The sequence below is a fragment of the Chaetodon auriga genome, chromosome 1 (assembly GCF_051107435.1).
Source record: "Chaetodon auriga isolate fChaAug3 chromosome 1, fChaAug3.hap1, whole genome shotgun sequence".
In the NCBI taxonomy this organism is placed as follows: Eukaryota; Metazoa; Chordata; class Actinopteri; order Chaetodontiformes; family Chaetodontidae; genus Chaetodon; species Chaetodon auriga.
Window position 1 is genome coordinate 3,075,340 of NC_135074.1, and position 24,076 is coordinate 3,099,415.

At 40.8% G+C, this 24,076-nt stretch overlaps 1 protein-coding gene and 1 long non-coding RNA gene across 2 annotated transcripts; one reads left to right on the forward strand and one right to left on the reverse strand.

Moving 5' to 3' along the window:
- The first annotated feature begins 13,793 nt into the window (after positions 1-13,793).
- On the forward strand, positions 13,794-15,159 carry LOC143325937 (uncharacterized). Its single transcript, XR_013077587.1, has 3 exons — positions 13,794-14,241; positions 14,682-14,896; positions 14,971-15,159. It is a non-coding gene; the product is annotated as an uncharacterized LOC143325937 (long non-coding RNA).
- Positions 15,160-15,622: 463 nt separating this feature from the next.
- Positions 15,623-18,020, reverse strand: LOC143324231 (uncharacterized). Its single transcript, XM_076736560.1, has 3 exons — positions 17,173-18,020; positions 15,922-16,140; positions 15,623-15,830 (listed from the first exon to the last, which is right to left on the reverse strand). The coding sequence occupies exons 1-3, from the start codon at positions 18,018-18,020 to the stop codon at positions 15,623-15,625; spliced, it is 1,275 nt and encodes a 424-aa protein (XP_076592675.1).
- Positions 18,021-24,076: the final 6,056 nt, after the last annotated feature.

A 24,076-nucleotide genomic window follows, 5' to 3' on the forward strand; every position in this document is an offset into this window, starting at 1 on the left:
ACCTCCACCACTACAGCTGCTGCTGCAGCAGCTAAACCTGCAGCTCCTGTCTCTTTACTGGACTCACTCCTGGATTCTGATGGTGAAGAAGAGAACAGAGAGGGGGAAGCAATGGACCTCCAGAGTCAAGTGAGCAATGAAGTACTCACCTACTTTGGAGAGAAGCCCCTCGCCAAAGTCCATTAGATTGGTGGAAGGCTAATGAGGACAGGTATCCCACCATAAATGATGCCAGCACTGTGCTGGATCAAACCGAGAACCAACTTGTCTCCTCGTTCTTCTCTTCCCGATAATGTAAGTAAAATTAGTGCATTTTTTAAAAATCCGATTAATCGATTAATCGAAGAAATAATCGACAGATTAATCGATTATCAAAATAATCGTTAGTTGCAGCCCTAGTTGAAATGTGACTGAATGTGGCGTATTTCTGACAGGGATGGCTTGCCATATGATGGGAGCGATTTTCGCGGCCAACGCGTCCATCGCGCCGCACGATCGCGTCCATCAGCGCAATGATATGGCAAGCCGTTTCTGCCAGAAGAAAAAAATGAATTCCACTATACTTTAGAATTAGGATCATGGACCCAACACAGTGCCTGGTGAAAGCACAACCCTCACCTAAACCCAACACACAATGCTCACTCCTCCCTCCACCCAGGGGAAAAAAAAAACAAAAAAAACAGATGAATTCAAATAATAGAGCAAACCCTGGTAACCTGCCTAACAAAACTTGACCTAACTATCTTCTGAGGTTACCAGGCTCGAGGCAACTTTACATGCTGAACTCAAGGTTCCACAGTAAACCAAAGGTACAGCATACCACAGAACCTCGAAGTGTGCCCCCACCCAGGATACCCTCGAAAACAACAAAAAAAATGAAAAATTAAAAAAAAAAGTGAACCATTGGAAGGACTAATGTCCAGCTGGAACACTCACCCTATCAAACCAGGGAGCTCATATATTGAATTCATAAAAAGCATGTCAAACAGTTATACTCACCAAATGAAAAGCAAACCAAAAAAGAGAGGGACCAACAAAACTGCCACACTCCACCAGAAACAAAACCACCACTCATGAGCCAACAAAAACCCAAGAAAAAAAATCAGCAAAAATGCAAAAATCAACGAGCCCCCATTATGTTACAAACACCGGCTCGGAGGGAAGCAACACAATGAGTAGATCAAAAACATAAAATAGTTTTGACATATTTATTAACTGAAATATAAGGGTTACAAAAAAGAAAAGAATGGAGTTGGCAGCAAAACCTGCTGCCAACAATTTTGGTACTTTTTTTGGTACCGACCGAATTCCCGCTGAAGTACCGAGTATCGATTCACGGGAAATCCGTCGGTACCACATTTCGGTACCTGAGTGCACCTTTTTTTTTTTTTTAACCCTGTACGCACCTTGAAGTTATGCGTCAGCGAGAGCGGAGGACGCAGTGACGCGGTTACGTCAGTGGTTGCTTTATCTTCAGAGGCGAACCATGGCGGACCGCAAGCGCTCCAAAGTCTGGCTTCATTTTACCAAGCTGGATGCCGACAACGCGCGGTGCAACATTTGTGATGCGAAGTGCAAAGCCAGCAAAGGAAACACGTCCAACTTGAGGAAGCACTTGGTTAAACACCAAATATTCCTCAAGGCGGAGGAGTGCACGATTTTTGACAGTTTAAAAACACAGGCTAACGTTACCACAGCTACTCGCCTGGCGCCAGCAGCAAACGTTACCGCCAGCAAGCCTGCTGCAGCCAGCGGCTCAACACTTGCAGCCAGCTTCGAGGAAGGAGAACAACCGGCCCCTTTTAAAAAGGCAGACGACGACGACGACGCAGCTTCAATTAGCTCAGCAGCATCACGTTCTTTGTTTACTGTAGAGGTGCCAGGTGCTGCTAAAGTTAAACATTTCATACAGTTATTTATTTTGAAAGTTGTTTGTTACTGTACAGGCAGCAGGTGCAAATGTTTAACATTTTATACGGTTATTTATTTTGAAAGAAACCCGCCTAGTACAGGCAGCAAGTGCAAATGTGAAACATTTTATACAGTTATTTATTTTGAATTTATTTATTTTTAAGTTTTTTACTTTATCCCCACACACATTTTTCTCAAGTTCTATGTTGGAGTTATTTCACTTGATGTTATTGAAGAATAAATGTTCAAAATTCCGAAGTTTTGACTATTTTTTAAATATACAAAATAACTTTCATTACCAAACACATATCCCCCCCGAGTATCGGTATCGTATCGATTCAGATGTGAAAGGTACCCATCTCTAAACAGACGTAATTCTGATATTTGCAGACAGCTCGGGAAACCTCATGTATCAAAACCTGATACATTTGATGACTTCTGTGATGGGAGTTATTTTAAGCCACATCAATTGTTCTCAAACTGCAAACTGCTTTACAAATTCAAATGTACTATCACGACTTTGAAGCCGCTAACCTACTGGGTTTAAAACGAGGTGTTCACAAAAAAGGTGCTCTCTATTTTGTCCTCAGAAATCTGCCACCAAATTTTAACTCTGCTGTTATGAACATTCATATGGTTGTTCTGTTTCATACTGAAGATGTGAAAAAATATGGCTTTGATCCAATTCTACAGCCCCTGATTAATGACATCAAAACACTGGAGAATCATGGTCTCGGTTTATCTTTCTCCACTTAAAAGGTCCATGGCACGATATGTCAGATAACTGGGGACAATTTGCAGTTCTGTGTCTTTTAGTGGATGGTATTTCTGTTGGTTGTGTTTGATTGAAAAAGATGATGCCCAGAATGTTTACTGTGAGGATCACCCCCAAGACAATCTTGCGTGGAAAAGAGATTTTTGAAATGCACTCCAGTGAGTTGCAGTCAGACCCACAGAAGGGTTTAAAGAAGAATTCAACTCTTAACAGCCTACAGTTTTTTCATGTTTGCAACAATTTTCATTTGGATATTATGCACGACATTCTTAAGGGTGGCGCAAAATGAAACAAAGTTACTTTTGGAGTACAGTGGTATGAAAAAGTATCTGAACCTTTTGGAATTTCTCACATTTCTGCATAAAATCACCATCAAATGTGATCTGATCTTTGTCAAAATCACACAGATGAAAGAACAGTGTCTGCTTTAACTAAAACCACCCAAACATTTATAGGTTTTCATATTTTAATGAGGATAGCATGCAAACAATGACAGAAGGGGGAGGAATAAGTAACTGAACCCTCTGCCTAAGGAGACTTAAAGAGCAATTGAAACCAATTTTTACCAAACAATTTAAGTCAGGTGTGCGCCCAATCACTGATGAGTGGCTTAAAGCTGCCCTGCCCACTATAAAACACACACCTGGTAAGAATTGTCTTGATGAGAAGCATTGTCTGATGTGCACCATGGTTCGCTCAAAAGAGCTGTCTGAAGACCTGCGATCAAGAATTGTTGATTTGTATAAAGCTGGGAAAGGATACAAAACCATCTCTAAAAGTCTGGATGTTCATCAATCGACAGTCAGAGAAGTTGTCTACAAATGGAGAGAGTTTGGCACTGCTGCTTCTCTCCCAAGGAGTGGCCATCCACCAAAGATGACGCCAAGAGTTCAGCGCAGAATACTCAGAGAGGTAAAAAAGAACCCTAGAGTGTCTGCTAAAGACTTACAGAAATCACTGGCACAGTCCAATATCTCTGTGCACACATCAACTATATGTAAAACAATGGCCAAGAATGGTGTTCATGGGAGGACTCCACGGAGGAAGCCACTGCTGTCTAAAAAAAACATTGTTGCTCGTTTGATGTTCGCAAAAAGGCACTTGGACACTCCACAGAAGTTTTGGCAAAATATTTTGTGGACTGATGAAACCAAAGTTGAATTGTTTGGGAGGAACACACAACGTCATGTGTGGAGGAAAAATGGAACAGCTCACCAACATCAACACCTCATCCCCACCGTGAAGCATGGTGGAGGGTGCATCATGGTTTGGGGCTGTTTTGCTGCCTCAGGGCCTGGACAACTTGCAATCATTAATGGAAAAATGAATTCAAAAGTTTATCAGGATGTTTTGCAGGAAAACCTGAGGCCGTCTGTCAGACAGTTGAAGCTAAAAAGAGGATGGATGCTGCAACAAGACAATGATCCATAACACAGAAGTAAATAAACTTCAGAATGGTTTCAGAAGAACAAAATACACGTTCTGGAGTGGCCAAGTCAAAGTCCAGACTTGAACCCCATTGAGATGCTGTGGCATGACCTCAAGACAGCGATTCATGCCAGACATCCCAGGAATCTGACTGAACTACAGCAGTTTTGTAAAGAAGAATGGGCCAAGATTAGTCCTGATCGATGTGCCAGACTGATCTGCAGCTACAGGAAGTGTCTGGTTGAAGTTATTGCTGCCAAAGGGGGTGCCACAAAATATTAAATGTGATGGTTCAGTTACTTATTCCTCCCCCTTCTGTCATTGTTTGCATGCTATCCTCATTAAAATATGAAAACCTATAAATGTTTGGGTGGTTTTAGTTAAAGCAGACACTGTTTTTTCATCTGTGTGATTTTGACAAAGATCAGATCACATTTGATGGTGATTTTATGCAGAAATGTGAGAAATTCCAAAAGGTTCAGATACTTTTTCATACCACTGTATCTCTCAAATAATGTTTTGTCAAAACCTGATATGTTTTCCAGAATTTCTGCTTTTGATTATGGGTACTTGGAGAACATAAATCATCCTACAAGGATTAACCTGGACAGAAATGGTAATAATATAGGACTCAATTCTATTCAGACTCTTTGTCTTGTAAGAAACATCCCTTTACTTTTTGGTGTGTGACGTTGTGCCAGAAGGAAACCAAAACCAAAACTGGAATTTGCTGTTGCTTTTACTAAAGATAATCATCAACATTGTATTTTCTACGTCTGTTACACTCAGCATGATTGTACATTTGAAATATTTAATAATGGAACACCATGACTTGTTCAAAAAGTTGTATCCAGATAGAAACCTGATCCCAAAACATTACTTTATGATACACTGCCCAGCTTGTATATAAAAGATAGGACCCTTGATATATATGTATGTGGAGCATGAAATTTGAGGCAAAACACAGGGTTCCCAAAAGCACCCTGAAAATCACTTCAAATCACATCAAATGTCCATAGGATACCATTGGGAGACATCACCTTTAAACTATACTGAATATGGACCCTTGAAATCATTTAGTTTGGACAGTGAGAACCAGGGTTGGGCGGTAATCCAGTAATAAGGTATCCCCCGATATCTAAAAATAGCGATGATATCAGTTTCATTACCGTCATTAAAAAAAATGCTGCGCATATACGTCTATAGGGGCCTAACATAATTGTAGCATCGTCATATCAAAAATGAAGTCCACTCCGTTCAATGTATCTGGTTGAATTTTTACTCGAGAAAAAGGTGACTGTGCAAAAGTACAGGCTAAAAAAAATGAACCTGAGCAGTTTTACAGATGTTTTAACACAGGTATGTCCAGGCGTTCATTTGAGCGCATCAGGGCAGAGTACCGTTATCTCGTCCAAGCATACAGAGAAACTCCTCTGTTGAAAAGCCTTTTTTCTGTTTGCTATTGTCCTTAGCTCTCATAAAAGGACAAAATGCAAATAAAACAGTAAAATAACACCTCGGGCTGCTCAGCAGAGTCCTCTGTGAGCGCTCTGCCTATTCATGTGTAAATGAGACAGAGCGGTGAAGCTAACTGCGTAGTTACACAATAACTCAGTGACCCACTGGTCTATTTTGATGATCGACACCTCTATCGACCAGTCAGAGTCAAGATACCTTCGTGATTGGTCTCAAACTAACACAGAGTCATAGGAGGAGACATTAGCAACATTTTTTCAAGCTGGAATGTAACATTTGACCACAAAACAGCAAAGGTAAGACATCTTCGTGATCTTCAGACTCTGTGCTTTCATATGATACCAGGCTTGTGTGGTTTCCGTGAAGTGTTGAAATGCGCTATTTTCATGTTTTCGTTACATGCGTATATAATTTCTTGGGGGTCTGCTCTAGACCAGTGGTTCTCAACTGGCTCAGTCTGGCTTCGGGACTTACTATCACCCCTTAATGACAGGCAAAGGTCCGCGACCCACTGAAAAGGGGTCCACCAACTGAAAAACACTGATTAAGAGGACAGCAGTCAAGGGCTATTAAGTCAGGTGCAGGATCAGAGGAAAAAATTATACTCCAAAATAGAAGTTTAAGACAACAACACAGCAAGATAACCAACAAACATTTACACAGCAATGTACAGGTAACCTGAGTAACCAGCAGGTGGAATATATATATAATGTTACATATAGCTGTTGAATTTACAGGAGTATCATTCAGGTTCTGCTGCTTCATTTCTCACAGCTTCATCACTCATCACTTCTGTTGTGCTTGATCAGAGAGCCACTAGAGAGCGCCATAAAGCTACATTATATGTCATCATGTTAAACCTTCACTGTGAAAGACGCATCCTGCTTTAGTGTGTACACACACACACACAGGAAAAATGAAATTTAGAGCCTGTTATCACAAATAGAAGGTAGCACTATAATGCTTTAATGTGTTACTGATTAATAGGCCTTTCAGAATGATATGCACACATAAGAATGCTCACTGGTACATTTTATTGATTTGTTTTTATTGCCCGATGTGTTTTTAGAGATGCCTTTGCACAGCTCAGCTATAATGTCCCCCAGTCATTTCCCAGCTGGACTTAATTTAGATTGAGGCCCCTCCATTAAATGCACCATTTTTGTCTGATTCATAAATGATGCAACTGGGTAAAGCTAGAGTCAGGCTAATGAATATTCAACATTTGTTCACAGAGTTTAGTTTTCCTTCATAGATCTGGGTTCAAATATAGCTTCCAGAGGAGTCATACTAGTTTACCAGTTGTTCGCCATCTTACCCAGACGCTCTGGTGTTTAGCCTTGCTCAGCACAAAGAGTAGAAGCACAGGTAAACATCACAAGTGAATGCCAACAAGTAGGTAGTAAAATTAGTTCCCTCAGGAAGTGATGTAATAACTGTGACCAACAGGAACCTTTGGATTTAAATTGCAGTTCTACCACCCCACACCATATCCGTTCAATCAGGAGAGCAAAGTGAATGAAGTAAAGATAAGTGTTTATTATGACAGATGATATGTGATAATTAAGTCTGCTGAGCAGCAGCAAGATAAATCCCTCCATGGAGTCCTGACACTGGTGGGGGATGCTACTGTTGAATCAGTCAGGCTGATGAGGCAGATGAAATGATGAAGCTGAAGAATTGCAAAGACTGGGTGGTGATGGGGAGGTGGAGGGGTGTGAATAGCAGCAGCATGAAAGAACGAAGGCAGAGAGAGAATCATATTCACAAAGACAGCAGTGAGATGATAGGCTAACAGTGAAGGTATGTCACTCTGCTATTGGACAAAAGTGACCTGCTGATGAGAACAGCTAATATCTTAATTGACAGCCACAGACAATGACAGCAAAGAAATTATGAGTGAGCATGTGAGAGAGGAGTGAGTGCAGGATGGTTTATGAAATAAGCCACAGACCTAAGAATGTTGAAGAATCATATTCCTGACTGAACTTCCATTGGAAACACCATTTAGTTGAATATTACCTTCTGAAATCCCTTTTGTTCTCATTCACGACAACCTTGATGTCTCTGATGTCCCTGAGTTTGTTTGGAAAACAGTGTACAGTCTCTGCTGGAACAACATTACCCACAAAGAAGTTGATGTCTTGTTAAACAGTCCATAATCTCATCAGTGTCTTTTCCATGTGAATTACAGAGCACATCCCAGTCTGTTGGTCCAAAGCAGCCCTGCAGAGCCTCATTGGTTTCCTACAACCAGTCAGTCCAAGTAGTCCCAGGCTGCCATAGGACTTCAAGCTTAAGATGGCAGAAGATGGATCACATTGTAGTCTAATCTTCTGTTAAGTAACATACATGACAAGTGGCAAAAATGCTAATACTGAACATACCAGTAAAATGTTCACTAAGAATGTATTTCATTTCTTTTCCACAAAAACAGACGATCTGACATTGCACTATCCACTCATAGTGACTACAGCAATATTCAACTATTTGTTGCTTTGTTCAGAGTCTGCTGAGCATGAGAGTAGAAAACTGTTTAGAACATTTTAGTCATAACAATTTTAGAATGTTTGTTGTGCTTGTTGGGCTGCCCCAAGTGGCCAAACGAATGAACACACAATTGATCTGTGTCTGTATCTGTGTGGGTGTGTATGTATGTGTGTGACGATATAAAAGATAAATTTTAGCAACAGAAATAAAAGTTAGGAGTATGTGACAAAAATACAACAGGATATAATATGTATATAGATGTGTGGTTAATATCCTGCACTAGCACCACATTGAAGAAATAAGTAGTAAACACAAATGGAAATAAGAAATATATGCATTGTCAAATATATGTAATATATTCATGTATAAATGTACTGGTCACATTTTTTGTCAACAGTCGGCTAACAAAACAGGGGCAGCAGAAGACGTCTCATTCCAACTCAGTCAGTATGATGCTGCTGTTCTATTTTAAATATTCAGAGATGACCAAAAGTCTAAAACATCACTGTGAGCAAAGCTCTCATTATATTGCTTTCACAAGGAAAATGCAGTTTGAAATGATTGTTCACCTCTCAGAGGGACGGAGCACAAGTTGTGCTGACAGATAACTATGATTTACAGTAATCCATTTGTAAATGTAATGGATCTCTACACTGATGGATACACAAATGTCTGAAGCAATCATCAGACATAAATCGAAGTGCAGAGTGTGGTGCCTCGACAATGATAGCCAAACGTAATATAATTTACAGCTGACAGGACTCGTGAGTGTGACTGGTTGGACAACCTCTACTTCTCAACAAGGTCAGAGACGTTAGTCTCTCCTGGTTCGTCCTCAGAGCTGTATGGAGACACATGTGGTCATCTCTCCTGAGAGGCTCGCCTTACATGTGTGGTCCAGGACTATAACTCTGAGACACTATCAAGCAAAATGGATGTGAATGATGAAGCTGTGAGGAATGAAGCAGCAGCACCCGAATGATACTGTCTCCCTGTGGAAATTCAACACAGCACAGGTATTGTTAATTGCTATTCACGCTAAGATACTGAGGACATGATACACCAAGGAAAACTGATTTTGAAAGAATATGACTAATATTGCTTTAAAGTAAGCTTATAGACTATAGTGAGCTTCATACATATTGTTTTAATATCTGCTGGAGTCATATATTTAAAAACTATATGATAATTGTTCTTTCCAGAAGGTTCATGGAAGTTTCTACAGTTCAAATCAATCTCCTCTTTCCCAAATGTTGAAGTGTTCTTTTAATTATGCTCGAGAAAGATAAAACATAGCAGCTGATTGCGGGTGGTAGGTTAAAGATGCAGCGGGCAAATTTAAACACTACAAAATTATCCACATGTATTTTGAGACACCAGTTAAACTTCAAAGACAGGGTCCCATGGTAGATAATTACCATCTGAGGTGTTGAAAGGAAGCAGGTACTGTTCTTCATTTAATGTGGGATTGTTCTTGTGTTTCTCCTTTCTGGGCATAGTCAAGGGTGCTGGAGAACAGTTGCATAAACCATTGCTAGAGTCTGCCCAGCTGTGCTTATGAGGAGACAGGCCTCTCCTTCTACCAGGTCGCACTAGCATTGGCAGGCTTTATTATTACTGTTAAAATTAATGACTGACATTGTCTAGTGAAGTACGGTGGCCGGGAGGTGCAAACCAACATTACAAAATCTGAGACAATTTAACATTTTGGAAAACAAATTAACAAGACGTGAAACACATTTACAAGTGCCGAAACAAATTTACAAGTCAGAAAACAAATTAACAAGACGTGAAACACTTTTACAAGTGCCGAGACAAATTTACAAGTGGCGAAACAAATTTACATTTCAGAAAACAAATTAACAAATACAATCTACCGGAAAGGGAACGTCCCAAATACGGGGTTGACCCGGAAGTGATAACGGGAGCGGGTCAGTTCGATTTGTTGATGTTTTCAATGGACGGAGATGGACAGAGACCGAGTCCTGTTTTGCCCGTTTTGTGGCAAACACATGAGCCAATTAACACGGTTTTGTTTTTCGTGTGGTCGGTCGTTAGAGTTTTTAAATGGTGCCGACCAGACGGAAGGACAGGGGACATCTCAACAGCCGGACAACGCTAAACAAAGTAAGAGCAGCATAACGCTAGCTATCTTAAGTCTGTGAATGAAAGTGAATAGTGCTATTGGTTAGCGGCTGCTAACTTTCTATTTTGAAACGGAACTTTGTTTATTTCAGCAGAAAGAACTTGCCCATCATACAAACAGTTCCTAGAGTACAGAAGCTCAAAGTCCAAAGAGCGTCAGTCTTTTAACTATGGGCCGAAAGGAAGAATGGCAAAGGACAGAAAACACGTCCAGGTAAGTTGCACTGACTGTCTTAGTACTTATCAGTACTCGACTAGCGTTATCTGACTCGAGATGACTCAGAAGTGGATCAGTATCAGTATCATAGTTGACTCATCCCACAGATTGAAGCAAGTTAAAAAAAAAAAAAAAAAAAAAAAAAAAAAAAAAAAGATTATCTTTGTCGCATCTGAGTGTCTGGACATGTTTGGCTCACTGTGAAACTGTGGTGGCACAAATTAGACCATGGAGGGACACCACTTTCTGCATAATTTATGGGAAACACTGATGTATATATGTATAATCTTTTATTTTACCTGTGCATAATACATGAAATTAATCATATCTTTGTTATTTTACTAGATAAACATTGGATTGATGGTGCCAAATGGAACTGACGGAACTGCTCTAAAACCTCTAAGAGGGAAAACACTCCCGTTATTTGTAGACCCAGAGGTAGCAGCATCTGATATACTGAAACAAGCTGTCCAGAAAATGAGAACATTTAACAAGGACATGCAAGAAGGACCGTACATCCTTTTGTATCCAGACTGCTCAGAGGTGGTCCATGTGCCTGGGTCAGAAAAGCCATTCAAATTGGCAGAGTATAAAAAGGAACTAGGAAAGCCATATTCCAGGATCACCTTTTTCGTCTGCCTAGAAACACACTTTCAAGGAGGTTAGTGGATCTCATGATTCAATATTTTCCACATATTTTAGATACTCTACTGTAGGATACATGTACAGTATCCACATGATCTGTTGAATTTTCTGTTTTTACAGCAGTGGATGATACCTCAGACTCTGATTCTGAAATTGTCATTGCATCAAGGAGCACAGCTGAATTCAATCGAGCAGACACTGTGGTACATCAATTATTTATTTATTGTTTTAATACTTATTTATGTATCAATGTATTTATTGATTTATCTATGTCAATACAAACAACCTTTCACCAGTGATATATACTGTATGTAGTAAGGGAACAATTATGGAAGCTATTACAAATTGCTGATAAATTTATGCATTTCCTCTCAGGTTTTTGAACCACAAAACCAGAGTACTCCCAAACACAAATCTAAAGAAGAAAGGTAAGGACATTTTGGCATCTAGCCCTTGTCAGGGACAAATAAATGAATAACATATTTAATGAGATGGCTTTTCTAGTGCTAATCAACCAATAGGAATCTTGGCTGTTTTCATTGTAGTCTACATTATTTGATGACTATTGTAGGCCTGAAGGACAGTCCTAATTAATTTAATAATTTTGTAATTTTTATCATGTTTCAGAGATGCACCAGGGCATTCAGCAACAATTCAGCCTGGACAGGTAATAAGGCAGACTGCAGCAGCCTGATGTTTCTTACTTTCAGTGTTGTTGTTTTGACATTTTAATTTGTTTTTCAAATAGTAATATCTGACACTGATGATATGGATCCACCTGAAACAAATCCAGACAAGACCTCTTGCTACAGGTAAGCCAAAAATCAGTGACTCAAATAATTTTAATTTAACTCATGGAGAAGAACTTTGTTAGTAAGATGTTTTAACATGGAAGTTGTAATTTCCCAACAGTAAATACACAGACCTGTATGCACCAGGTGTGGAGGAAGAGGAGGAGGAGCTGGTTGCAGTCAATGTGGAGAATTTCCAACACACAGCAGTGTAAAATGAGCTTTTGACAGTGGCATTCTAGTGTTTTCATTGTGCAGTATTTCTGGCATTTAAATAATTTTTGTAAAAGTGGCAAATTGTGCACTGTCTGAAATGTCTATTAATTAGATCACTTTTGTCATTACAGGGAAGAGATGAACATTACACTACCTGACACTGTGGCAAACTTGTCACTTCCTATTGATCACAAAAGAGTCAGCAGGTTCAACATATCAAGGGCTAATGTTTGGGATGGAGCAGTCAGAGGTTTCAAGCGTACAACATATTCTGACAACTGTGACATGCTGGTCAGATTTACTGATGATGCTGGCGTTCCTGAGGAGGGAATTGACACAGGTGGTCCAAGACGAGAGTTTTTAACTCTGCTAATGAAACACCTGAAAGACCGGCCCATTTTTGATGGACCAGAAGGACATCGGTTCTTGGTCTACAATGCAAATGGTATGCATAGGGTTAGATGTGTACTATACTAATGTTTGGTTAATGATCATTAAACATATATTTACCATGGCATATGCTTTTTTTCCGCAATATCTTAAAGTATATAGTGTATGTTTTAATTTTGCAATATGAATTCATTCACAGCTGTTAGGGAGGATGAATACTACCTGGCAGGAAAGATGATCGCAGTGTCAGTTGTACATGGAGGTCCAGGACCCCATTTCCTGTCAGAAGATCAGGGTTCTAAATTAACACCCGCCAACCCGCCAAATGCGGGTTAAAATTCATATTGGCGGGTGTAAATAAAAACTTACTAGCCAATTTGGCCGGTAATGCATTAGGCAATCATGTCAGTCAGAGCCGCTCTACAGTTCTTGGTCATTTGTCCCCTGACGGTCCGTCCTACATTTCCCATGAACACTGTCGTAATGCTATGTGATGACGTACAAGACGCCCATTGGCTGTGCGCAGGCACACTACAGTCTGTAGTGCAACCGGCGCGAGAAACCACGGAAACGCAAACACAAAGAAGAAGAAGAATGAACGGCGGCGTATAAACTGTAAAAAAGGAGACTGAGCTAGCTAAAAGTAAAAAGTAAAGTTAAACTAAATGCTGCGGTGGTTGGGACAGACGTCTGGAGGGAGAAGAGGAAGGAGGCAGGGGATGAGAATGTCGACAAAGCGTGCGAAACGAAGAAAAGAAAGTTTAACGCTAAATGGCTGACAGGTCGTGAATGGCTTGTGTTTGATCACGAAAATGCCGTCATGTTTTGTAAGGATTGCTGCATGTACACGAAAGAAAAAAAAAGAAAGTCATGGCAGTTACTTATATATATTTCTTATTAAAGAAGGAAAGCAGAAACACTTTAAGTTGAAAGGAAAAATACATTTTATTAGGAATGTAATGATACTAAATACTTACTGGAAAAATGTCTTTTATAAAATAAATCTGACAGCATTTTTTGTTTGTATAAATTAAATGTTTGCACTTTCTGTGTATATTTTGTTTCATGTGTTGTACTTTCTGTGCATTTTTCATGCCAACAATGTAAATAAAATGATCAAATGCATTCAGTGGCACTCATAATCTCTCTTATTTTCACCGGGAAAAAATTTGGCTAGTGGAAATTCTGATTGGCTGGTAACTTTAGAGGGTCACCAGCCACATTGGCTGGTGATCAAAAAAGTTAATTTAGAACCCTGCAGAAGATCTTGTACATTATCTTGCTGGCCAGCCTTCGTTCAAATCAACAGTTAATTTAATAACTGATGAAGAAATAGGGAAAGCTTTGCAAGAGGTGAGAATAGCATAAGGCTACAGTGTGGTAGGGCAGAGTTTTACATCCTGCAGTGTCTTAAGATAATGTTTACTTCCAATATTGCATACACAGAATTGGCTTCATTTATTAGTTTTTAATAGGGTAGGGTTACACCATGCTATGTATGTCACTGAATAAAAAAGGCATAAATGTACAGTACATACAGTTATTTATTGGAGTGTTTATGCCCCCCTTTTTTGTATCTTTCAGATTGAGAATGCTGCTTCATTGGATGCTCTACAGGAGTGCATCATAAGACACAGCACAATGTTACAGACAGCAGGTTGTCTGAGACGTGTGTCTGCTGTGGAAGAAAAGAAAGAAATCGTGGCTGACTACCTCCGATGGTATATTATCGACCGCAACTCATCTGTAATTGACAGGTAACATCATATTTATAATGATGTGGCTTCTTTTTTATGTATTTATGTAATAATCTTTTGTTTGAAATGCCTCATGGCATGTCCTTCTCTTATCAGTTAGTCCCTGTGACAGAATTTGTGCCTTAGTGTATTAAAACTGATAGCCTTTGTGATGTATGTCTGTCCATTCCCTGCCTTGTGCCAGTCTATAACTACCCATGCCACCCTACCCTCTCTGTCATTCCTCTGTGTGATTGTGTAGTTTTTAACACTTACCATAGTCATGTGCAAGACAAAAGAATTTAAGAGTGATGTTCAACACAAAATCATTTTCCCCAAACATAGACGTGTTTAGGCGGATTCTAATTGTAGGGAAGAGAATATTCAATAGTTTTCTTTAGATAATTTAAATACAGTTGGCACTACACAGCAGTGAAACAGTGTTTGTGTTCACTTTGTAGATTTAAAGATGGTCTTTCAGCCCTGCAGTTTTTGACTGCACTACAGCAACACCCTACTTTGCTGGCCCCTGTCCTGTGCCACTCTGAAAAGCAACTCACTGGCTTTGAACTTGAGAGACTTTTCAAACCTGACCTCAGTCCTTCAGGGAGTAACAGGAGACTTAAAGAAAGTCAAGCCTTGGCCTACTGGGCAGACTATCTCCTTGATTGTGAAGGTTTGTAAGGTATTTTTGTAACTAGTTGGAAAACCACATTACCATGGTGTATCTAAACATTTTTTTCCTTGCAGAAGGCCAGGCTGCTGTGTCTGTGAAGGATGTTTTGATGTTTGCAACTGGGCTGACATCACTTCCCCCTTCTGGCTTGGAACCATTGCCACGGATAGAGTTCCTGGATGACTCTCCATTCCCAATGGCAAATACATGTTCAAACTTGTTGAAATTACCACTCCTCGACTCATACAGTGTGTTTAAGTCACAAATGGACTTTGGAATTCAAAACAGTCCAGGATTTAGCTGTTTGTAAGCCATACGACTAGATGACCTCTAGAGCCCAGACTCTGTCTCTGTTGTTAAAGGTGCACCTAAATGTGCAGTTGCTGTTGTTAACAGGGTTTTTATAGTGTAAAGATATGTGAGCATGTTTTTTTTGTCAGTTTCTCAGCATTTTGACAATTATTTTAGCTCCAAACTGTGTTAGCTCAAACTGTGGTCTGTTTATGAATCGCTGTTTTTTGATCAACTAAGACAAACAGTATTTCACGAGATTCTGTTTTCTAGAATACAAAAAATGTAATGTAATAAATAAATATTACTCATTACATTACTTTATTTTTTATTCATTTATTTCCCATTTAAAATAATGACACTTTTGGTGACAGATTCAGACACTTTATGTTCCACCATTACATAGAACCTCCCCTTTTTTTTATCAATTTTAATTCACAGCTGAGCAATTTCTTTCAGTTTCAGATAAAGTTCAGTTGCAGACTGCCAGTACTCTGGCTTCTGTAAGTGATTGTGCTCCATGGCAAAGTCCAAGTACTCCTGCATGTTTGGGTCCCCACATGGAGCTCTTGACAGGTGAGCCTCAGGAAGGGCATCCAGTTCAGCCTGTTCAGTTTTAAAGCCACAGTCTCTGGAGCCAAATCTATGTTAAACAGAAGACATAATTGCATTTAATTAAAATAAAGATAAAAGTAAAACAAATACAGATATTTATCTGCTGCCAAATGTATTACCTGTGTGGTAAGTAGTAGAGTTCATTGGGCACTCCTCCTGGACATGATGCTGTTCTGGAGGGGCGAATCCTGTGAGTGTTCCACAGTCTCACACACTCATCCAAGTCCCTCTGAATAACATCACCAAAACAGTATCTTAACAGACACTGATGCTCGTGACTCCCGTTGAAGTATCCAGCGTCTCTAAGGTCTGCAAATAGTTCCATCCAGAACTGACACCTATAGAAATTGATATGAAAATAATAGTGCTGTCAATCGATTAAAAAATGCAATCAGATTGATCACAGTTTTAGGCTGTGATTAATAGTGATTAATCACATTTTTAAGATACTACAAATTCATGCAAACTAGTTATTTCACTAAAAAGTTATTGAATTCATTTATCATTTACTGCATGTAAAAGTGATTATTACTGAAAAAAGTGTCAATTTTATTATAAATGTGCACATACACAGCTAGCCTACATTATTTTTGTGTGCCTGCTGTATTTGAACACACCATGATAACTGTTTTGTTTACTATCGCCTAATAGCCATTTTTCCGAGCCGACCTTGCACACATCATAATGTAACCTTATGGCACCTCGTTTAGTTTGCTAATTAGCTTTTATCCTGCAGAATTCAACAGAAATTTCAACATCGGATTACTATTTTTTAACAAACAGGACATGCTACAATGTTTGAGTGCACTTAAAGAGGCTGCTTCGACTAAAAGGCTTGCTCTGTAGCTGCAGCAGCCAGAGGTGACAGTTATTTCATTCATTCATCTTCTTTACCCGCGCATCCCATTTCGGGGTTGCGGGGGGCTGGAGCCTATCCCAGCTAGCAATGGGCGAGAGGCGGGGTACACCCTGAACCGGTCGCCAGCCGATCGCAGGGCAACATACACAGACACACAGACACACACTCACACTCACACCTACGGACAATTTAGAAACCAATTAACCTAATGAGCATGTTTTTGGTCTGTGGGAGGAAGCCAGAGTGCCCGGAGAGAACCCACGCATGCACGGGAAGAACATGCAAACTTCACACAGAAAGGCCCTGCCCGACCCCGGGTTCGAACCAGCAACCTTCTTGCTGTGAGGCACGCGCACTACCTGCTGCGCCACCGTGCCGCCAGTTATTTCATCCAACAGATATTATTATTACTATCATTATTATTACTATTATTATTTCTAAGCATATATGCATGTTTGAAGAATGAAATCAATGGTTAAATATAATTAAATGACTTTATGAAGGCGCTTACCTTCCCTTTCTGAATATGGACCACCAGGACTCAATCCTCTGGTTGTTTGTGGATGAGCCGTACATGTGGCTGGATGCTCCAGAGTAGTAGTCATTGTGGTGGTGGCGTAAAGTGCACTGAATTGCAGCCATGGTCCCGTTCTCTGTGCCACAATCAGTCCTCAGTCTCATGGGGATGACACCAAGGTGTCGCACACATGACAGGAAATAGTGAGCGATCACTGATGGGTCATTATTTGTTGGTCCACATGCAAGCCACAGTACTTTAAGTGAAAATCCATCGATGCACCCTGAGAGGGCCAAACCGAATGGCTTGAGTTTATCATAACCATCCGCGTGCCACATATAGTTCGGTCCCATGGAGTGGTAGGTTCTTCTTATAAACCTTCGGCGTGCTCTCCTCTCGCACCCTCTGGGATTAAGCTCCCGAAGCAAATTCATCACATGATCCCTTTTCACTCGCAGGTTGTACTTTTGTTTGAGTACCTGCCACATCATGCGGTAGACAAACAGCTGTCCGGGTCCACGAAGTTCCAATCGGATGGCCCTAATTAGCGCGTTTGTAGAGGAGTAATCCTTTCTGCGATATAACCCGGCTTCATTCAGTTTACTTTTCAGTGACCTCAAGCTGATGTGTACACCATGTGAAGATGACATCATGTCCATGATTACAACGTACGAGTGGCCCTCATTAAAATACTGTATGCACTGCTCTAACATATCTGGTCCGCCGGTCTGGTCCATGCCTCTTAAACACTGTAGAGACCGACCACACGAAAAACAAAACCGCGTTAATTGGCTCATATGTTGTCCACAAAACGGGCAAAACATGACTCGGTCTCTGTCCATCTCCGTCCATTGAAAATGTCAACAACTCGAATTGACCCGCTTCCGTTATCACTTCCGGGTCAACCCCGTATTTGGGACGTTCCCTTTCCGGTAGATTGTATTTGTTAATTTGTTTTCTGAAATGTAAATTTGTCTCGGCACTTGTAAAAGTGTTTCGCGTCTTGTTAATTTGTTTTCTGAAATGTAAATTTGTTTCGGGAATTGTAAATGTGTTATGGTAATGTAATGTTGTTTTATGATATGTAAAAATGTTTTCCAAAACATAATTTTGTCTCACAGTTTGTAATGTTGGTTTGCACTTCCCGGCCACCGTAGTGAAGTCTGTTCTCATTTATAAATGGATATGAAGAAAGAAACATAATAGAAAGAAATTATTGCTGTCTTTTCTTATCAATGAAAATGCTCTACTTCATTTACATTGTACTTATGTGGTATTTTATTTATATGTTTTTCCCATTAACCCCTGAGCATCCTGCAAAGTTTCAGGGATCAATATCCAAAACTGCTCCTGACAGCTGACGCTCTAGCAAAGTCCTCCAGTGTCAGAAGCTTCTGCAGACATGAGGTTCAGCAGATCAGTGCTGGGTTGGGGAACCTGACACACAAATACATGTCAGTGTCATCAGTTCTTCAATGGCTAATAACACACTGGACCTCATTTCCTCCCACAAACACTTAAAGATGGCTGGGCTTATGTCAGACGTGTATCCTGCACTGACTCATTGGCTTGACGTAGAGCTGGGCGGTATGGCCTAAAAATAAAATCTCTGGTTTTTTCACAAAAAACTCGATTTACGATTTTTTCTGATTTTTTTCCTAGTTTTTAAAGAAGACAGTAAGTACAAATGACAGAGATAAGGGCCCAGTCGTTGTTGACAAAGTGCACCGTTAAACTTATGTATGGCTGCATGGCTCGACTGGACCACACGTCTGTCGTTGCAGAATAAAACGACACCCCCTCCAGCTCTCGACTGATCTCACAAGCACTGTTGTACAGGTGGGGCAAGGCAACTTCAGCAAAATACTTGCGGCTAGGTAGCACGTACCTGGGGTCTACAGTTTCCAGCAAGTGGATAAACCCAGTCTTTTCTACCATATATATGGGCACCATATCCTTAGCGATGTGCAAAACGAACGCTTTGGTGATTGTTCTCCATCGTGCCCCTTTCTTATCATACGTGGTGCCTTGGGTAAATGATTCCTCCACAGTAAGTTGCTTTTTAGCGGGAGTTTGTTGGTCGGTCTTGTTCCCCTCGTAAAAAGTGGCATTTCTCCCACTCGGCGGGATGCCTCTGTTTTAGATGCTGGAATAAGTTTGTTGTGCTGCTGCCTTTTGTTCTATGGGCTTCAGACAAACTTTGCAGCGTGCACTCACCTGTTCCACGTCTGTTGCTGCAAACCCAAACCAGTTCCATACCACTGACGATACTATTCCTTTCTTGGGAACAAACTTCTCGCTCTCATTAGCGGTAGCCATGTTGCTGCTGTGTGTGTGTGCATTTCTGCGAAAGAAACAAAAGGGGAGGGGGGAGGGAGCTCCTGGCTACGGAAGCTCCTGGGGGGCAAAAGGCGCGTCGTAGCAAGAGGAGAAAAAACCTGAATTTTTTATTTTTTAAATCGTCCACAGCAAAAAAAATAGAAATAAATTGATATATCACCCAGGCCTAGTTTGACGTTTGAAATGCCAACACTGGCAATAAAGAGAAACTCTTTTATTTCCCAAAACAAATGGTATTTTCTAAGACACTGAGTGAAAATATCCATTCTAAATATGATAAATCAGTCAGGAGGTTTTCTTCTTAGGATTACGTTCGTAGTTCTAAGTTCTGCACTTCGTCTCAAACATACTGAAGTGGTGACTGAAGGGTCAGTACCTCCACAGGGTTCTTTCATCCTTCTTATTGGTGGCAGCAGGAGCGGGGGGGGGGGGGGGGGTGCGCGCGATGATGAAGAGAAACTAGTTTTTTTTTTCCCGTGCTCTGTTTTATATATGGTAGTTTGCTTTAAAACAATGCATCATACTTTATTAACTGATCATATGTTTTGTATGTAAAGTTGCATTCTGTCATCTTGAAAAGCCCCAAACCACAAATACACAGTCAACGTTCAAACGGTTCTGTTCAGTGACATCCAACTCTGTGAATCTTGCACGCAAAATGCACCAATGCAACCAAAATACATGTCAGGCTCAACACAAGAACACTGACCTCAGTAGACAGCAGTAACAGCAATAACGTCTTCTGACCTGGGGGTGCTGACAAAACGTGTGTGTTTGTAAAATACTGTTGACTGGCGCGATTTGACTGTGTTGCGCTCGTGCTGTCCGTGGTGCTGAACACTATGGAAACAGTAAACAATGTATTGCAACAGCCCATTTCCCGGGCTTTACAAACACAGACTGAAAGGATTAAACTTTCTAGATTTTAACACTCACTGCCAACCTAGATACCACACTGAAAAGCTAATATCCACTCTTAAAGCAACATGACAGGTATAGCCAATTTCCACTTCCTTAAGACAAAACACACTGCACGGCGGCAGCACTACAAACCAACAAGGACATGAAACATGGTCAAAGTCCAATTTGTTTAGACAAATCCTTGCTGCACGGCGGCAGCATCAAAACAAAACAAAAACATGATCTTACCTGCATCACAGGGCTCCTCACGTGGCCTTTCGCTCCGCTAATGAAGACTTGGATGAGGGCAGCAGTATCCAGCATGTCCAAAATATCTCCATGGACATTCATGAGAGCAAGGTTGGTGAGTCTTTTTTGGGTCATTGTGGTGCGTAACCACGTCTCAAGACGGCGCAGAGTGGAAAAGCAGTGGAGATGGGTAGACAGAGGCAAAGTTTGATCAAGTTTTGAGTTTCTCTGAAAAGAGTTCGTGTCTGTGGTTGGAGTGTGGACATGCGTGTCGCTATGTCTTCAGTGTTGGTGCGGGGGGAATCTCCCATGACGTCCCCAATCATCTCCAGCTGGGCTCTGTCCATGTGCAGGGGAAGTTTGAGGCAGTGTTCATTCCCTGTTTGTCCCTTGTTGGCTGCTTTGATAACCGCGTTCTCCCTGAGAGCTGCTGTTTTTATCCCATCTTGTTCGCATCTCCTCTTCAGCTCCTCCGTAACTATATCTACGGCCTCATAAAACTCGCGTCGCCATAAGTGCAGCGCTTCTTGCTCTGGCTCCGTTGTGTGCCTGTGGCGGACTGGCATTTTGGTCGCTCGTTGCTCAACTGGTATCCCACTGAGGATACCCTGTTTAGCATTTCCTCCACCACTGTATCATCATGAAGTGCTTCCATGGTGCTTTCTGAGCAGTTTGGTGCTCTGTAGACTTCTTGCCACCGACACGCACGGCTCGAAAACTTCCTTGCAGCACAGGAAGCCAAAGTAGGTTTTAGCTTTAATGGCTTGCTTATACAGACCTGCAGTCTTGGCTCTAGTCTCTCCCCTTACACTTTTGTCATCTTTGAGCTGCTCCATATTTTCAATGATCACTGTGCGTGTAGCCGGTCTGGCCTGACACGCCATACTGCTATACTCTCTGCGTTGTGTTTAAATGCAAAGTGAAGGAAGGAGGTGGAACCACAGACGTCTTGCAGCCAGAAGGATTTTTTAATTCTCTCCTCAAAAGCGCATCTGTGTAAAACACAGTAATATCAGTACAGCACTTCACAAGCTCTGGTTTCTCTCATGCATACCTCTCCTCAAGAGCGCATCTCGCGACTGAGGGTATTTTTATCATTGACTAGCTGCAATTTTACATTTAATGAATTAATATGAATCACTGAACTTGAACACACTCCATACAAAAACACTGAACATGAGAACAAACAAAAAAAAAAGGAAAAGGACAAAATTAGGAATACAAAATAAATCAGCAAAACAAAATAATAAATAAATAGGGAGCTCACATACCTGTGTAAAACACAGTAATATCAGTACAGCACTTCACAAGCTCTGGTTTCTCTCATGCATACCTTAAAAAAGAGGGAGAAAATAGCGACCGCATGAAAACCCATAGCCGCGCTCATATAGCCTAGCTTGAGAACGGCAACGCAGTTTATCAAAAGCGCTGTACACGACAAAAATGATTCCCATACACACCGAACTAACATTCTTACTACAAAGAATAAAGTTGACGAGTTGTACAAAGTAATATTGTAATTCTGTTTAGCATTTTCAACACATTTTACACAGCAAGAACACGAACAATTGCATAATCTCACCTCTCCTCAAGAGCGCATCTCGCGACTGAGGAAAGTACCGCGGATTCATGGGAAATGACGTCGGACCAGAAGATCCGGACCGCCAAAATAAAACACCAATATCAAAATAAAAGCTCCCTAATATGAATTATTTACAGTAAATAGTCATTTACCAAAAAAACATTAACAAAACGGGAACTAGGGGATTTTTGGTGAAATATAGTTAGCAAATGAACACATGGGCTACATGCGCACGCATCTTGTTGGACATATGGCCAATATATTAATATTAACCGAGTCGTTGCAGCCCAACATCAACTCGCAAAGCTGATGTCAACATCATTAACGTTAGCATTAGCTGGGTCCTCGCTCCGTAGGTCAAGGTGCTCGGTCCGCTCCGCTGGCGGCATGTGCGCTGGTTGCAGGGGTTTGTAGGTGCTCGGACTGGGCTGCAATTTTTCTCCCAGATCGTTTCTCCCAGTTAAAAAAAAAAAAAAAAAAAAAACCTCTGAAATCCGCTTTTGCGCCATGGCGGCGAGCAAGCTAGCTACATCTACATCGGTTGAGAAAATGTTCAAATTTGAAAACGTGACGTGATGTTACTGCATGACTTGCTACGTGATCCAATCAGATCATTATTAGATCAACTGACAATTCAGTTTTTGCTAGTTTTTATTACTTAATGTTCCAATTATACGACTTCCATGAATAGTAAAACATTTTTATTCATTTAATTTAATTTATTTCATTTGGGGTAAATACGTTTTGGGTGCTGCACTGTGCCAATAGGGGGTGCTGCAGCACCACCAGCACCCCTACTTCCCGCGGCTATGTATCTGTTCCATGAGATGAATGACAGACACCAGAAACACCTCGGAATACACTGCTGGAGGGGATGTGCCTTTAGTCCTGTGATAGGCCAGTGACGTGACTGTACCTGCTTCTCATCCAGTTGTCAGGCAAGCTGTCAGGCTTCATCTCCTATACACTGCAAATGATACGGGTATTACTTAAAATAGATAACAGCTAGACCTAGATATCAGAACAATGATGTGAGGACAGCACATCTAATCTTGCCATGGAGTTTAACCACAGGCTTTGTGCTCCAACACACTTTCTGCCTAAACTCTATGCCGAGTTATTCAAGGTCTGTCTGAGCTGAACATCCAGGTTTTCCATCTGAAGTTATAAGTTGTGATGGCTCCCCATAGACAAATAAACATTGTTCAGATGTTCCCCTTTGAGTAGAATCAAACAGCCACCACTTAAAAATGAGACATCTGTCAGGCTTTCATGGTCTCATTCAGCTCTATGATACCTCTGCCCCTCAGCTTCAAGGATAACTGAACAGTCAGGAGCCAAGTGAACATAAAGCACAGTATTGCTGTAGCAAACCCCCACCCCCAAAACACTCAAGCTACAGTTTTCTGGTCTTTTTCATTTCACGCCATGAAAGTATTTTGGGTCCAGTGTTTGATTTCATTTTATTCTCTTGTGAAAAAAGTCAACTTGATAGCTCAATAAATGATGCTCCATTTCTTATGAATACACTATATCTCTGCACATCCTTTATGAAGTGTGTGTGCATGTCTGCAACTCCCTGCTAAGCTTCAGGTGGCTAAATGGAATGTGTTTGCGTGGATCAGCCATCATATAAATAATTTGAGGTTTTTACTTTTCCATTGGAATATATCTATTTTGTTTTTATATAATCATATAATCATATTTCAAGAGTTTATCTCATTGTAATACACTACACTCAACTAAATAAGCTGAACAGAACACATGATTGTAAACACAAAAAGTGAAGTTGTCAGGCCTCCCTGGTGCTGTCCCTTTAAGCAGTCA

Excerpts from the sequence above, each read along its gene's own strand:
- LOC143324231 (XM_076736560.1), bottom strand. The coding sequence starts at position 18,020 with ATGGACAGAGACCGAGTCATGTTTTGCCCGTTTTGTGGACAACATATG. Across the intron at positions 16,141-17,172 it reads TCCATATTCAGAAAGGGAAG|GTGTCAGTTCTGGATGGAAC; the intron begins GTAAGCGCCTTC and ends CAATTTCTATAG. Across the intron at positions 15,831-15,921 it reads CTCTACTACTTACCACACAG|ATTTGGCTCCAGAGACTGTG; the intron begins GTAATACATTTG and ends TGTTTAACATAG.